General features: G+C 35.4%; 1 protein-coding gene across 1 annotated transcript in view; it reads right to left on the bottom strand.

Annotated features, from left to right (window-relative positions):
* Nucleotides 1–2,149: 2,149 nt before the first annotated feature.
* IMPAD1 (inositol monophosphatase domain containing 1) overlaps nucleotides 2,150–15,073 on the bottom strand; it is a 26,870-nt gene continuing 13,946 nt past the window's right edge. Inside the window, exons 3-5 of the mRNA XM_004679863.1 lie at nucleotides 13,166–13,261; nucleotides 4,340–4,501; nucleotides 2,150–2,712 (exon numbers count right to left, since the gene is read on the bottom strand). Coding sequence (XP_004679920.1) covers nucleotides 2,441–2,712; nucleotides 4,340–4,501; nucleotides 13,166–13,261 — 530 coding nt within the window. The 3' untranslated portion in view covers nucleotides 2,150–2,440. The remainder of the gene's footprint in view (nucleotides 2,713–4,339; nucleotides 4,502–13,165; nucleotides 13,262–15,073) is intronic.

Below are 15,073 nucleotides of genomic sequence, written 5' to 3'. Positions count from 1 at the left end.
ACAGAGTAGAGTGGCAGAGGAAGGAAACAGCTCATGGATACTGAGGGCTATTAATGTTGCTACATTTACTAAATGTGGTACATGGAACTCAGTGTTAAGGGACAATTATCCTCTAAATAAGGGCAACATAAGAGAAGGGGAAGTCTAGTAATTGAGGAGATGGTTGGGGGGGGTCATTAAAAGTACTCTAGTTACTTTGTTCAATTTTAGAAATAATTTTTATTTTATGTAATTTCTAAGAGAAATTACATGACTTACTTATTCATAATGTGTTTTACTGGTATGTTCTGGCCCAACAATGTATCATAAAAATCAATATAAATATTCTCATATACTTATAGTAGTTTTGAAATGTATACTGATTTTAGAAACAAAAAGTGCACTTTCTATCAAAGTACTGAAAATCAATTAGACTATAGCCAACAAATTATAAAAATAATGTACCTGTCAATCAGTATCTTAAATTGTATACTTAACACAAATCCTTCCTTCATCTACACATGCAAATTAATGAAAAAGAAAGCCAGAGCAGTCATGCCTGTTAATATGAATGTTTCATTTCCATTAAATAAGTGTCTACATAAAATTAACAAAAACCTGCACTTCCTACCATATCAGTCCTATTTCCTTAAGTTTGACACATTACTCTGAAAACAAATGCTTCCCCACAGGAATCTGGAAGCAATGTATGCTTCAACTATCTTCTCACAAATAAGATTGCCTCAGTTCATTGCAAAGTACAAAGATCAGGTCTCCAATATTCTGTTCTGGATTGCAAAGTGTTTAAATATCATGCGTGCCAACTTCTAAAACTATGAATTCCAGTAAACAAAAATCTACACACTGAGTAATATACACTATCAGAGTTGTGCCAGATGCTAGAGACTAGATGGAAGTAAGACGTGAACATGTTTTTATTAGAGCCAGTTCCTTAATGAGAATTAGGTGGTTTTGGACAATATAATGTGGAAACCTGGGAACCCAGAGTTGTATGCATATTTCACCGGTGAGTATATCTGCTCCCCGATATTTTTACCTCTACAATAAGAAATTAAGTGGAAAGTTGCTTTAGAGTAGAAAACTTAAAATAAAAAAGAACCCATGAAACTATGACAATTTCCCTCCTAACAGTGTTAATGAAATACAGGGAAATCCATGTCACATGAAATAATGGTACTATTTGTAAGTTTGTAGATAACACATTCAGAGCTATCAGACAATCCAGTGACAAACAGCTCACAAATAAGGTTCTAATTACTGTGAAAGTGAATATGACACAACTACTCTCCCAATCAGATTCTGTATATTGGACATAAAAAAAGTTGCTTCAGAAAGTAACTCTAACATTCATTATTTTAACCTTAAGGGAAACTATAAAGCAGAGTTTGGTTAGATACATTTATTAATAATAACAGCAACCATAACTTATTCTTGAAAAGGAGAATCCCTATATACAAACCTGGCAGATTTTTAAAAAAGTACTAAAAGTCTTTGAAAACAAAAGGTAGCTTAATTCAGGTAATGTCAAATAACTTTCAACAGCAGATCAATTATACTCTTATAGTGCCTTGCAGAATATTTTAATCCTAGTGAGAAAATGTACCCAAATCCTACTGCTAACCTTGAATCCTTAATCCAGACATCATAAGGTAAAGACTAAATTTTGGTCAAGAGGGAAAGGATGGAGACATGCATTATTCATAGGGCAAACGAAAATCAATAGTAAGATGACAAAAATGTTGAACCCATATACAAACACATTTTTCATTATAAACAGAACAAAACACACACATAGCAATTACAATTACAGTGTAACAATTATGTATCTATATTCTCTACTAGCTGGTGAACCTGTTATTAAAATTCTAAAGGAAAAAAAATTAAGCTTTTTCTATTTTAATCTTTAGGAAATATTCAGTAACAGCTAAATAGAGCATTTGTTGCATATTAATGAATGTGTGACTTCTTGTGCTTTCCATCTAAATTAAGGGTTAAAAACCCCCATTTACTTTATTTTCAATGAGAAATAATCATAAAGTAACACTAAATATCTACACAAAATCAATCCCTTCTTTAGCCCAATTCTCTAAGAAAATACTAACAAAATGTGAAGATCCATGATGTGTGATAATGGTGACTCATAACAATGTAGACTCAGCTATAGATTTTAATTCACAAATATATATATTTGCGCCTTGTGTATGACAACAGTACGAAAATAGTCTCAAAAATAAAGACAATACTTGAAACACGAAGCAACCCATTTTCCCTGACCTTGCATCCTTATTACAGGGAAAATAAGTCTCTGATGTTTCATAAATACTTTAAAAAGTTCGAGATGGCCTTAACTATGCATAGTCTCCGCCGATGCATTGAAGCTTCCAGCATTTCAGGCAGACTGTTAAGCTCTGGAAGAGCTGTGATCTGTAATCGGCTTTGCTTACTTATGTCCCGTCTTCTCTAGATCTGGCAGTTTTCTGATTACTCCTTGGTGGTTCATCCTGATGCTAGCAAGAAGTCCCCCTTCAATGCCATCAGAGCCGGTATAACTGATTTCTTCACCATTCAAGGTAGTCATGTGCCCCCCAAGGGCTTTTAAAATGGCATTGCCAGCACATATATCCCATTTTTTGATGTATGTCACATGGATATAGAGATCAGCTTTTTCTTGATTCTTATCAGGCACATCCAATAATGCTAAAACTTTATAACCTGAAAGATGAACACAGAACTGAGGTTACTACTGAAAGATTTAAAGAAAGTACCTTACTTTTTGGAGTATATTGTTAAAAATGATAGTATAGGATATGTAGAAGCTCTCAACACTATTTTAAGTTCCTTTTGTAATGTAGCAGTGTTTAAAAAATAGAACATATGCAGAGAAAGTAGGTTTAGAATCTGGCTATCTCATTCCTGTAGATATTACTTTACTAACCAACCTTACTGAGTGCCTATAAGAAAACAATGAAGCAAGGTAAAACTACTAGATTTAAAGTTAATAAATCGTACATCTCCCTTTATTTTTGTGAGAAAACATTTTTTTTTTAACACAAAAGTTTCTGACCATATTTTTTTTTTTATATTAAAATATTTCTGTCGGGGCCCTCCCTGGTGGCGCAGCAGGTTAAAGCACTACACTAAGAAGCTTAAGCCACTTCCACATGAGTTCCATCTCCACCTGCCCCGGAGGTGACCACATGGCGTGGCAGACCTCTCCTGACCCGCCTGCTGCTCCCCTCAGCAGTGTACTTCATCGATCTGCCTGTTCTGCTCCCCACTCTGTCCCTAGTGCATCCTCTCACCCTCCGCATTTCTGGCCTGTATCCCAGTTCTGTATGAATAAATCTTTAAAAAAAAAAAAAAATTCTGTCTTATATGTTACATAACATTCAAGATAAGGATGAGCATGTGGCCCATGAGCCAAATCCAGGACATAGCTTTTTTTTTTTTTTAAAGATTTATTTATTTGTACATACAGAACTGGGGTATAGGCCAGAGGCTCAGGGGCAGTGAGAGGCTTCACCAGAGACAGAGTGGGGAGCAGAACAGGCAGATCGATGAAGTATACTGCTGAGGGGAGCAGCAGGTGGGTCAGGAGAGGTCTGCCATACCATGTAGTCACCTCCAGGGCAGGCGGGAATCGAACTCATGTGGAAGTGGCTTTAGCTTCTCAGTGCTGTGCTTTAACCCGCTGCGCCACCAGGGAGGGCCCGGACATAGCATTATTAAAGTAATTAAAAAAAAAAAATCAAATGGTAGTATGTAATAGAAACCACATGTATCACAACCCTACTATATTTATTTACTATATTGCCTTTCAGCAAAGTCAGTTGATCACTAATCTATACCAGAGGTAATATAATATTAATACTAAATTGGATAGTAACTAGAGTCTTTGTCTCATCCCAGACATGTGTGCTGAGGTCTTCAGGGGTATTAAATGACCCAGGAATTAGCTAATCTAATAGCACTTAAAATGATTATGACATTTTCTGCTATATGAAGCATCTTAATGTGTTTAATGGTACCTTCTATCCCTGGTACTCATACATTTAATCAGGGCAATTATTTTGAAGTCATATCACATAAAAACAATCATTCCTATTACATCGACAGGAAGATGCTTTTGCTGTATTTTGAGGAAAATAAATTACTGCTATGGGAGTACTTTAACAGAAGGCATTTGTGACTGAAATCTCAACCTACAGGTTAACAAGGTGGAGACTAAATATGTTTTGACACAATACTGCCCATTCTCACTTTCTTCCCAAGCATGGGACACAACTAAATGTGTTTCTGGGAACACATTTCAAAGCAATACAGGGAAAAAGGAACATACCAGCACCACCAGCTGGGATGATCACAGTTTGGTTTCCGAAAGTCTGAAGAGCAACCTGCTTGACCATTCCTGAATGAGATCGAGACACAATAATCCTCGGGGTCTTCTCATTGTAAGAAGAGCGGGCTTTCACATTTGATCCACCATCTACCATTGCCCATGCTGAAAAGCAAACATGATATCCATTAAGAGCAATGGAACTTTAAAACTGGAATTCAAGTATTAAAAGTGACTGAAAAAAATTTTCCTCTCTTGCAGAATTGTATTTTTCCAAAACAGAAAGGTTTTTTTTTGAGTGTAAAAATGGTATGCATAGAACATTAAAACATATATACATTAAGACAAGTTTTAAAAGGCCATGTAATCCTGTCCAGTCAGAGAAAATGATTATCATAGGCTTGTTTTAAGAATCCCCAGGCTCCAGAGCTACCTACATGTGGTGCTGAATCTTCACAGTGTTATTTCAGTGCAACTCAACTTTTCCTGACAGCTAATCATGTATCCTTTTCTCAGTTCCACAATTTTATCCTAAGAGCACTTCCCAGTAAGTGCCTGCATGCTAATCTTTACCTCACAGTCTGACTCCCAAACTGTGACAACCTATGACATAAACACAGCCAATTACCTTGTATAACTCAAATTTTAAAATGCACATTTTTTTTCTCCAATACTACCTCTATTTCTTATATATTCATGATTTCATTCATTTGCATATTGGTTCAATCTCCTAAGGACCTTTGTAAGGATAAAACAGTTAAAGAGTTAAGTAAGTTAGATTTACATACCTGCTCTATCCGAGAGTATAAGAATAAAAAGCTCTAGATTTCAAAATAGAACAGATGTTTTTAAGAAGGTGAGGAAACCCCTGCGATGTCTTGAAATGTTTTTCTTGGTTTGAAAATTTTCTTCACTGACTACCAAACCATACAAGAAAATAACTTACTCAGAATTATCCCAATTAGATTGTTGCTCTAGTAGTCACACACTATGGGATAAAATATAGTCCACCATGGCTAGCAGTGAAAGCAGCTGCATTACCACTTATTCCTGGCTGCAGAAAGAAAAATCAAAAAAATTAACAGAGTGGGTTTCTGAGTTCTCCAAGGATTATGGCAATCTCTTGGGCTCTTCTCACACTTGTTTCTAAATTTTACACACAGCAAGTTGGAGATCAAATGCAAGCATCCTTAATATTCAAAGATAAGTAGGAGACAGAGAATAGCTATAAACACAAATTTATGAGAAAGGAGGGTGGTAAATACTAAAGATTAACAGGATAAGTGTAGTAGCTGATTCTAGCATGAGAGTATAGCAGGAGTGTCACAGAAGTGACACTCTCAGTACTCGTAAAACTTAGATAACGTCAGCCAGGAGTTCTCCTCAGAATGAAAAGGCTCCATCTAAAATGAGAACTACTGAACAGCCTCGGAACTAAAGCAAAAGAACAATGAGGTGGCATGAAGAAAACATGGAACCATAAGTGTAGTCGTGAGAACTATCCTGGATAATGTTAATGAATCTTCTAGGAGAGATAATCAGAAGACAGCAAAAAGAGATTTAGAGAAGGGGTAAAAGATACAGGCCCTGATGAAACAAGACAGAAGTATGAAAACAAAGTACCAAGCCTAATAATTAAGATAATGTCTCCCTACAGCTAACTGAAAAGACAGTTCCTGAACTGAGAATCTCCAAACTCCTTTCCTACCACCACCCTCCTACTGTTCTTACAGTAACTGGCCCAAATATGAAAAACCAAGATAAAATTACAATGTTCACTGAAAAATATAACAAGAAATCAGAGACTAACACTTAAAACATCTCAGGCAACCTGAACATTGCTAAATATAGCAGAGGAAAGCAATGGTATAATATTCCAGTAAGACTGAAAATATGCAACAACTAATGAAAACAATGGTACAAGACAAACAAAAAAGAAAACAGAAAAGACAAACAACCGCAAAGTATGAAATGGGAAAAAAGAACAAAATTACTGAAGATTTTGCGCTGAATCAAAGAAGGACAATGGACTTGTTTCAAAGGCACAGCAAGCAAAAAAGCAAACCAAAAATAAATGAAACAGATAAAATGAGGCCAGGAAGTGACAAATGTGACAGTGAGAGAAAAGTCAACATACATTGATAGGAGTGCCTGAAAAAGAAAAATCAAACAATGAAACAGAAGTAAGCTTTAAACTTACAATTCAAGCAAATGTTACTGAAATAAAAGTACCTATATGTACACACTAAATGACACATTATGCAGACATCTGACCAGAAAATGAACTCAATCTGAGATATAACACAGTTTTATTATTATACTTTAAAGATAAAAGTTCTTTACTCCAAGTAAAAAGACCAAGTCACTTACAAAGGAAAGAGATCAAGTATTACCTTTTTTGCCAAGAAGACTCAATGCATGCCCACAGACATAGCATACCAACTCAACCATTTCTACTAATTAACCAAGAAAATACTGTGGGTTGAATAGCATTCTATGAAAATTTAGTCCACCTGGCAATTTCAGAATGTGATCTTATTTGAAAATAGGGTTTTTGCAATGCAACTGAGGTCACACTGGATTACATACTGGTTTTAATGCCAATGACTAGTGTCCTTATAAAAAAGAAGCCCTGGTGGTGCAATGGGTTAGTTTTATCACTGTAAAGCAACCGTTTCAGGATGAGTTCAATCCCTGAGTTTGATCCCCAAGAGGTGACTCACATGGTACAGCAGACCTCTCCTGCTTCTCCTGCTGCTCCCCTCACTGGTGTACTTTGTTCATCTGCCTGTTCTGCTCCCCACTCTGTCTCTGGTGAATCTTCTCACTGCCCTGCACCTATGTTCTGTACCCCAGTTCTGTATGCATAAATTTTAAAAATCTCTAAAATAAATAAATAAATAAGAAGACTTACAGAAATATAGAGACACGAAGAATGTCACATGAAGATGGAGGCATGAGTTGGAGTACCATGTCTATAAACACAAAGGAATGACTGGAGCAATCAAAAGTTGGAAGAATCTGTGAAAAATTCTTTCCTGGAGCTTTCAAAGAGACTTCTGGCCTCAAAGATTTCAAGAGAACAAAGCTTATTTTAAGCCATTTAGTTTTAAGCCATTTAGTTTATAGAATCTGTGAAAAATTCTTTCCTGGAGCTTTTCAGAGACTTCTGGTCTCAAAGATTTCAAGAGAACAAAGCTTGTTTTAAGCCATTTAGTTTATAGTAATTTGTTATGGTAGTCCTAGGAACTGGTACAGTGTGAACCAAAAATTTTATAACTAGCCAAGACGTCTTTCAAGGAACAAGTTACAGTAAGAGTTTAATATACAACAACTTAGGGAATATCACATTCATGATCTAGTTTTACTGATATAATATATTAGAAGACAAGCTTTTTCCAACCAAGGGAATACCATTGGTTACCACTGGGTTTGGAGGAAAAGCAAGGGTAGGAATAAAAGTGAAAGAATAATGATCTGTAAATGTGATCAGAAATGTGGTCTGTAAATACAGCATAACTGTATTGGTGAATGCCAAAGGATATCATTTAAATCTGAAGAGCTGAATAATAGAATCGAAAGAGATACATCTAAAACTATGTAACTCGCTAAAATGGGACAGTGGTCACAAAGACTAAAATATGTACATTTAATTGCTGCTCAAGATAAAGAACCTACAGATGTTATCTAAAGAAAAGTGTTATATATTTTAGATATATAAAGATATTAACATACTAGCCAAAAGTAGCAACAAGAATTTAACCAAAAAATTAGCTGAAGTTTGACTTTTATATATACATATATATATATATGAATATATATAAAATTGGATCAAATAAACATCTATGAGATCATAAGGATATTCCTCAAAAAAAGGGAGAAATCCTGATCTCCCTTATAAAAATAACATTTGTTACCACTGGAAAAAGTTTACCCTGAATATACATTTTTTTTTTTTAATAGGTAAAAGGAAGGAGTTAAACATTTATCTTGTCTTTCCAGTTGGAGCTAGATTTCAGGATAAATAAAACCAGATGATGGAGAAATTTCTCTGTAAGTGAATTCTAGCTAATGTATGCAGGAAAAAAAACAAGCCGAATTAGATATTTTTCTTTTATAACTTCAGTAAAATCATAATCTATTATGTGAAAATTTAATGGCATCTGGTTCTCAAATGGTACCAAAAATCTTTCTCAAGATTACCTTCTGGTAACAAGAAAATAAAAATTATTATTTTTTTTAGATTTATTTTTTTATTATTTATTCATACAGAACTGAGGTACAAGCCAGAGGAGCAGGGGCGGTGAGAGGATTCACCAGAGACAGAGCGGGAGCAGAACAGGCAGATCCATGATGTACACTGCTGAGGGGAGCAGTGGGCGGGTCAGGAGAGGTCTGCCACGCCATGAGGGTCACCTCCGGGCCCTGGGACTCCAACTCGCACTGAAGAGGCTGCCACTAGCTTGGAGTTCTTGTCCTAACCTGTTGCGCCACAAGGGAGGGTCCATAAAAATTACTTTGTAACTCAGAAGTCTGCTAAAGACTACATGAACCATCTTAGCATCATAAATAAGTGATCTATTATGACATAAACTATGATACGGTTAAAAAAAAAAACACGAAGAATATCTAGTTTTAACAAAACTGTCTCACTGTAATCCAAATCAGGGCTTTAGATCTCATTTGTATTTTGTAAGTAGAAGAATATAAAAAATACATTCTATGACAATGTCTTATTTCCTCAACACATCGTGTCATGGGGGAAAGGGCTTAAAAATCGAAAGAAATACTTGCCACTTTACTGGACCTTGGTTTGAAATAACCAATTGTATAATATACTTTTATGTACAACCTGAGGAAATGTGAAATTAGATCAACTAGGAAATGACTGACAATGTTATTATATTAATAGTATTCTTGTACAGAAAGGTTCTTTTTAAAGACACCTCTTTAGAAAATATGGAGAAAAATGTCATCTCAAAGAAGTGAATTTACAATGTTCTATCTCCAGAGGTCAGTATTGCATAAGAGAATAAAGTCCATATCTTAGTACAATAATTTTAGGTACAAATTACCAATTTAATATTAAAAATGCATACTTCATATTACATAAACTCCATTTACCCAGTAATAATTATAGACATATTATGTGGACAAAATTATTTCAGGACTTTAAAAATGTCATACTTGTGTAAATAAATATAAATGTTTAATATTTATTGGAGTATACTTTCACGGTAATACTGATGAGAAAAAAAAGCAGTTAACAGAATTTTTTATTATATCTCTAAAAAATACTTAGGCAATAAAGTGATTGGTACTTTGTTGCTTGGATTTGTGAATATTATAATGTTTCCCCTGAGTGGGCACACTATACTTACTTACACATTTATACATTATTCTATTAAAATACTATTCAAATATCTTTTACTTCTAAGAATTTCACACAGTGAATTAATTCTAATTAATTATGATAACACATTGACAAGCTTTTCTCGAACTGCTGCCATAAACTATAGTCTGTAGCATCCATAATTAGCTAGACAGCATACAGGTAAGTGTAGCTAGATTCTGGTAAACAAATAATACCTAACAGTTAGTACCTGCCAACAACAACCCAGTCTGGAGCTGAAAAAAAAATTGCAAAAAAAGGGGCACATACCAAAGAAACCTTCAATCCAGGAACCAAAGCCAACATATACCCACTTAAAGAATTGATTCTTTTGGAATGTTTGCTGACTATTAAGTAATTTATCCTCCACAGCATGTTAGGCAAATCTGTTGTATCACAGAACAATTACAAACTCACAAAGATATTTCTAGCATAAAATTTATTCCTAGAGATTTTTGAGACATAGACTATAGGGGGAACAAGGGATAGATATATTCTTCCTGAGAAGAGATTCTCTTTTAAATGGACACAGTATTAACCCCATTCTCCCTCCTTAAAAGAATTGATATAGACATTAAGGCCCCAAGACTGTGACTCTACTGGCTTATCAATATCAATTGTCTCTGTACTTCCTTTTTTACTGCTTGAATTCCCTTTGCAGTAGTGGTTCTGTTTGCAGCTAAGAGTGCCATGTGATATTCAGCTAATGAGATGAAGCAAAGGGCTTTTCAAGTTACGGGTTACTCTTTCCTAATATAAAGAAAATTTGGGATAGATCATATGTGTTCCTCTTTTGCTCTTTCTTCCTGCCTATTAATAAAGCCTCAGTAAGGCCCTCCCTGGTGGCGCAGTGGGTTAAAGCACAGCACTGAGAAGCTTAAGCCACTTCTGCATGAGTTCGATCCCCGCCTGCCCCGGAGGTGACCACATGGCGGGGCAGACCTCTCCTGACCCTCCCGCTGCTCCCCTCAGCAGTGCATTTCATCGATCTGCCTGATCTGCTCCCCACTCTGCTTCTGGTGAATCCTCTCACCCACCGTGTCTCTGGCCTGTACCCCAGTTCTATATGAACAAATAAATAAATCTTAAAAAAAATAAATAAAGCCTCAGTAAAGTAAGTAGGAGGATTTCTTTCTGTGAGCATGCAAAAAAGGGCCACATTATATTTCCATTTTATAGTCTTTCCAAAGTTGTACTGAGGCTGAAATGAATATATGTCAATAAAGTTCAAAAGCTGTGAAAATACCAAACAAAATGCATAAGGAGTGGCTGGTTCTTGCAATAACACTTTTAACTATGTTTTCCAAAACAGCTGCCCCATTTCTCACCTATAAAAATACTGTAACTTTTTCTCCTGTCACAGATCTTTGAAAATTATCTTAATTATATAAAGAGATAAAAAGGTCAAATAGCACAAAGAACATTTTGTGAAATTCAGAGCCATTAGTCAAATATGTATGTTCTGCTTATCTCAAAGAAGACAGAATTTGAGTCAGAAGATTATTCTGCAAAGCAAGTAAATTTAATTTTTTTCTATTTCTTTCCACTTGCTGAATTTTTTTTTAATGTGGTATCAGTTATACCACTGAGAAATAAAGGAGAAGGCTGGAGGAAAGGATAGAACTGTATGGGTATTTATGGACTTGTTTCCTAGAGCTGCTGTAACAGGATACTATAAATTCACTGGCTAACAAGAAGAGAAATTTATTTTCTCATAGCCTGGAGGCTGAAATCCAAAATTAAGATGTTGGCAAGGTTTATTCTTTTCAGAAGCTCTAAGTAAGAATTTGTTCTGTGCCTCTCCTAGCTTTTGATGGCTGCCAGCCATCTTTGGTATGCCTTGGCTTATAAAAATTACTATAATCTGTGTCCAATTTCACATCTTCTTATCCTCTACGTGTCTGTTTGTACTTTCTGTTTCATCTAAGCAGATACTCACTGGGTTAATGACCCACCTCAGTACAGGACGACCTCATCTTGTACTTAACTTCAATTACAAATGCAAAGATCACATTCTGAGCTTCTGTGCTGTTATGGGTTGAAACATGTTCCCTCCAAAAGCCCCAATCCACAGTACTCCATAATCTGCTTATATTTAGAAATAGGGCCATTGCACATATAATTAGCCAAGTTGATTTAATGATGGAATAGGGTCACATTAATTCAACACTGATTTCCTTTTAAGAGACACAGAGATACAAGGCAGAATGCCATAAATGATGGAGGCAGATACTGTGCTTATCAGCCAAGAGCACCATAAACTGCTGGAAAACAACCAGAATCCAGAGAAAAACATGAAAGGATTCCAATTCAGGTTTCAGAGAGAACATGGTTCTGCCAATTTCTTGATTTTGGACTTCTAACCTTCAAAATTGAAAGACTTTGTATCTGATGTCTAAAAACATACAATTTTAATGGTAGCTCTAGGAAATTAATGGAGGGGATAGATATGAATTTGAAGAGCATACTATTGAACCCACCACACATAGTGGTGCTTAGAGCTATTTTCTAACACTCACAAAGTGGATAGGATAGTCATCAAGAATCTCATATTAGCAAACAGAAGAACTAAAAGGGCCCTAATTTGTTGGGAAGTGAGTTAGCAATTAAAATGATGACAATTCCCATGTGAGTGTCACCAATATCACCTATACCACTGTTTCCCTCAACTACTCTATCTTCACAACTCACAGGGTCATCATAGACTTGTGATTATAGTTCATAACCATGTCTGCTGCTCAGAAGGCCATGGCTAACCTCTCTGGTAAGCTACAGAAAATGTCTGTGGTGATACCAAAATAGCATACCAATATTGCTAGTACTGGCAAGGTTTTGAACCAGCTTATTCCTGTGTGAAAAGCTCTTTGGCATGGTCTTCCATATTCCCATTCCCAACATACCATCTGTAGAAAACTAAGGAATATTACTATATAAAAATGATAAGGAAGCAAGTGTCTAAAAGAGTTCTAAAAGGCCTAAGGCCAACACACAAATGAGTTTATTGAGACTTCATAGTGACAGCATACACTGTTGATGCTGAGGTTGGCACTACCATTAACTATCACAGTATCAAGCTCAATTCCTGGTAGGACAACAAATTTGGCTACAACCACACTGAAATCAAGTTATAAGAACCCTGGACCTTATCCCTAGCAACAGTAAAAGAAAACAGAGAACCTCAGTTGTTGGGGAATTCATGCCCAGTTGTATTAATGAATACACTAAGCAGCTTTCTCTTTGACATTCTCTATCCTCTGAAGATATCCTCTGTGATGTATTATCAGCCCCAATAAGATCCTCACTGTTTTCAGGGATGAGGGAAGTTAGTGGAATGACTTTAATAGTTACCCAGCCACAGCTGAGATTTTTGACAGACTGGTAAGTACTATAGACAAATGATTCAATAATACTAATCCTTGAAAAACATTATTTCTTACCTGTATATTCAGAAAATGGTTTATGTATTACTCCTAGCACAGGTTTACCATATACAGCCACGCACACCATGGTAGTTACATATTGTCGAAGATCCTCTATGAGGGGACAAAAAAACCCAAACACAACTGTTAAAATAACATCTACATTTAGGATATACGGTATTGCAATTTTATTTACAATTTCATTAGAATTTATGTACATGAAATGTTTTTCTTAAATGAAAATCCCCATAGTCTAACAATCAATGATAACTAGTTTAAGGAGCAGTTGAGATTTGATGTTGTAAACAGATTAGCTGGGTTATCCTCTCAGCCCACTATTCTATAAACTGTGTGCATTTTGGTAAATTACTTAAATTCAGTTGTCTTTTCTGTAAGAGCTAGACAATTAGGTAACCAGCATTAGGTATAAACTAAAATGATTTTTTAATTTTAGGACTGATTTGTAAATACTTAGAATAGTCCCTGCACAAGGGATATGCTCTCTAAATATTACCACTACTCAAAGACCAGATCAAGTGTAGTTTAGAGAAGGCTTTTTATAAACAAAGCCCTCAGTATTCTATTATCTGCTTCTTTAAAATACTATTTAATAATTCTAGTTACTATTAAATATATACAAATGGTTCTCCCTGTTCTCCAACAGTTACCTATTGAATATTATAGGTCAAATTCAATGCTTCTGCACAGGAATACAAAATAAAAAGCAGACATTCCCATATTCAGAGAAAATATAGGAAGAGAACAGATATATAACTAACCAACCTTAATATATATACCAAGAGAACAGAGAAAAACCAGGAATTAGATATTTTTGTTAAGAACAAGGCATGAGAAAGAAGCCACAGATATGAAATCTGAGTTAGGAACAGAGAAAAACCAGGAATTAGATATTTTTGTTAAGAACAAGGCATGAGAAAGAAGCCACAGATATGAAATCTGAGTTAGGACTAGGTAAAAAGGGTGGTTGCAGTAATTCAGTCTTGTTTCTTAGTATTCTCTGGGTGAATGGGATTTACTATTTGGAACTTCAATGATAGAAATGTGCAATAAAACCTAAACTTCCAATGTCACAAGTAAATACTGTAGCTTGGTTATATAAATAAATACTTCAATAATATATACCTTAATATATAAATCATTATATAAACACCTCAGTATATAGGTATCCGACAACATTCATTTTGTTCTAAAATCTTCTCTTCACTGGAGCATCAGTGAAATAGTGAGCCACCATCACTAACAGTACAATGCCATTAATACAGAAGCTTGGAGGTGAAATAAGGTTGAGGATATCTAATCTAGCTCAGATATTGCCTTAACCCAGTTCTCTATCTTAAAATCTAACTGGAGAAGTTATCTAGGATTGGAAAAATACCTACTACCATGTACATATCACTCTCATTTTGGTTCTAAAATATACAATGACAATCTAAAGTCTGAAATCAATTTTAAATTTCAAGTTACCGGTATATTCCTGTGTAGCATCAAGTGGATCGATCCACACAGTAACACTCTCTGCTGGTACCTCTTTAGGGGTGGTAATTTCCTTTAGGATGTCCTCAGGAATTTTACGATCCCAAGAGATAACCTCCTGATCAGATGCATCCACATGTTCCTCAGTATTGATCTGCATCAAAAATAATCAACAGTTAAAACATTTGAAAAGAAAAATATCACTAATCACTACCTGAAAGTAAAAAGATCAGTATTGTTAATTGAGACATTTCATTTCAAAATAAAAGTATACTGTAAAAGCAATTCCAGCAACATCCTATCTTCAAGTTCCTTCCTTCCTTCCTTTCTCATTTATTTATGCATACAGAACTGAGTAGGATTCACCAGAGACAGAGCGGGGGAGCAGAACAGGCAGATGGATGAAGTACACAGCTGAGGGGAGCAGCGCAC

This window comes from Condylura cristata, unplaced genomic scaffold (genome assembly GCF_000260355.1).
Source record: "Condylura cristata isolate star-nosed mole 26May11 unplaced genomic scaffold, ConCri1.0 scaffold00009, whole genome shotgun sequence".
NCBI classification, from domain to species: domain Eukaryota; kingdom Metazoa; phylum Chordata; class Mammalia; order Eulipotyphla; family Talpidae; genus Condylura; species Condylura cristata.
Note: the sequence above shows the minus strand (reverse complement) of the source record. Positions and strands in the feature narration are given on the sequence as shown.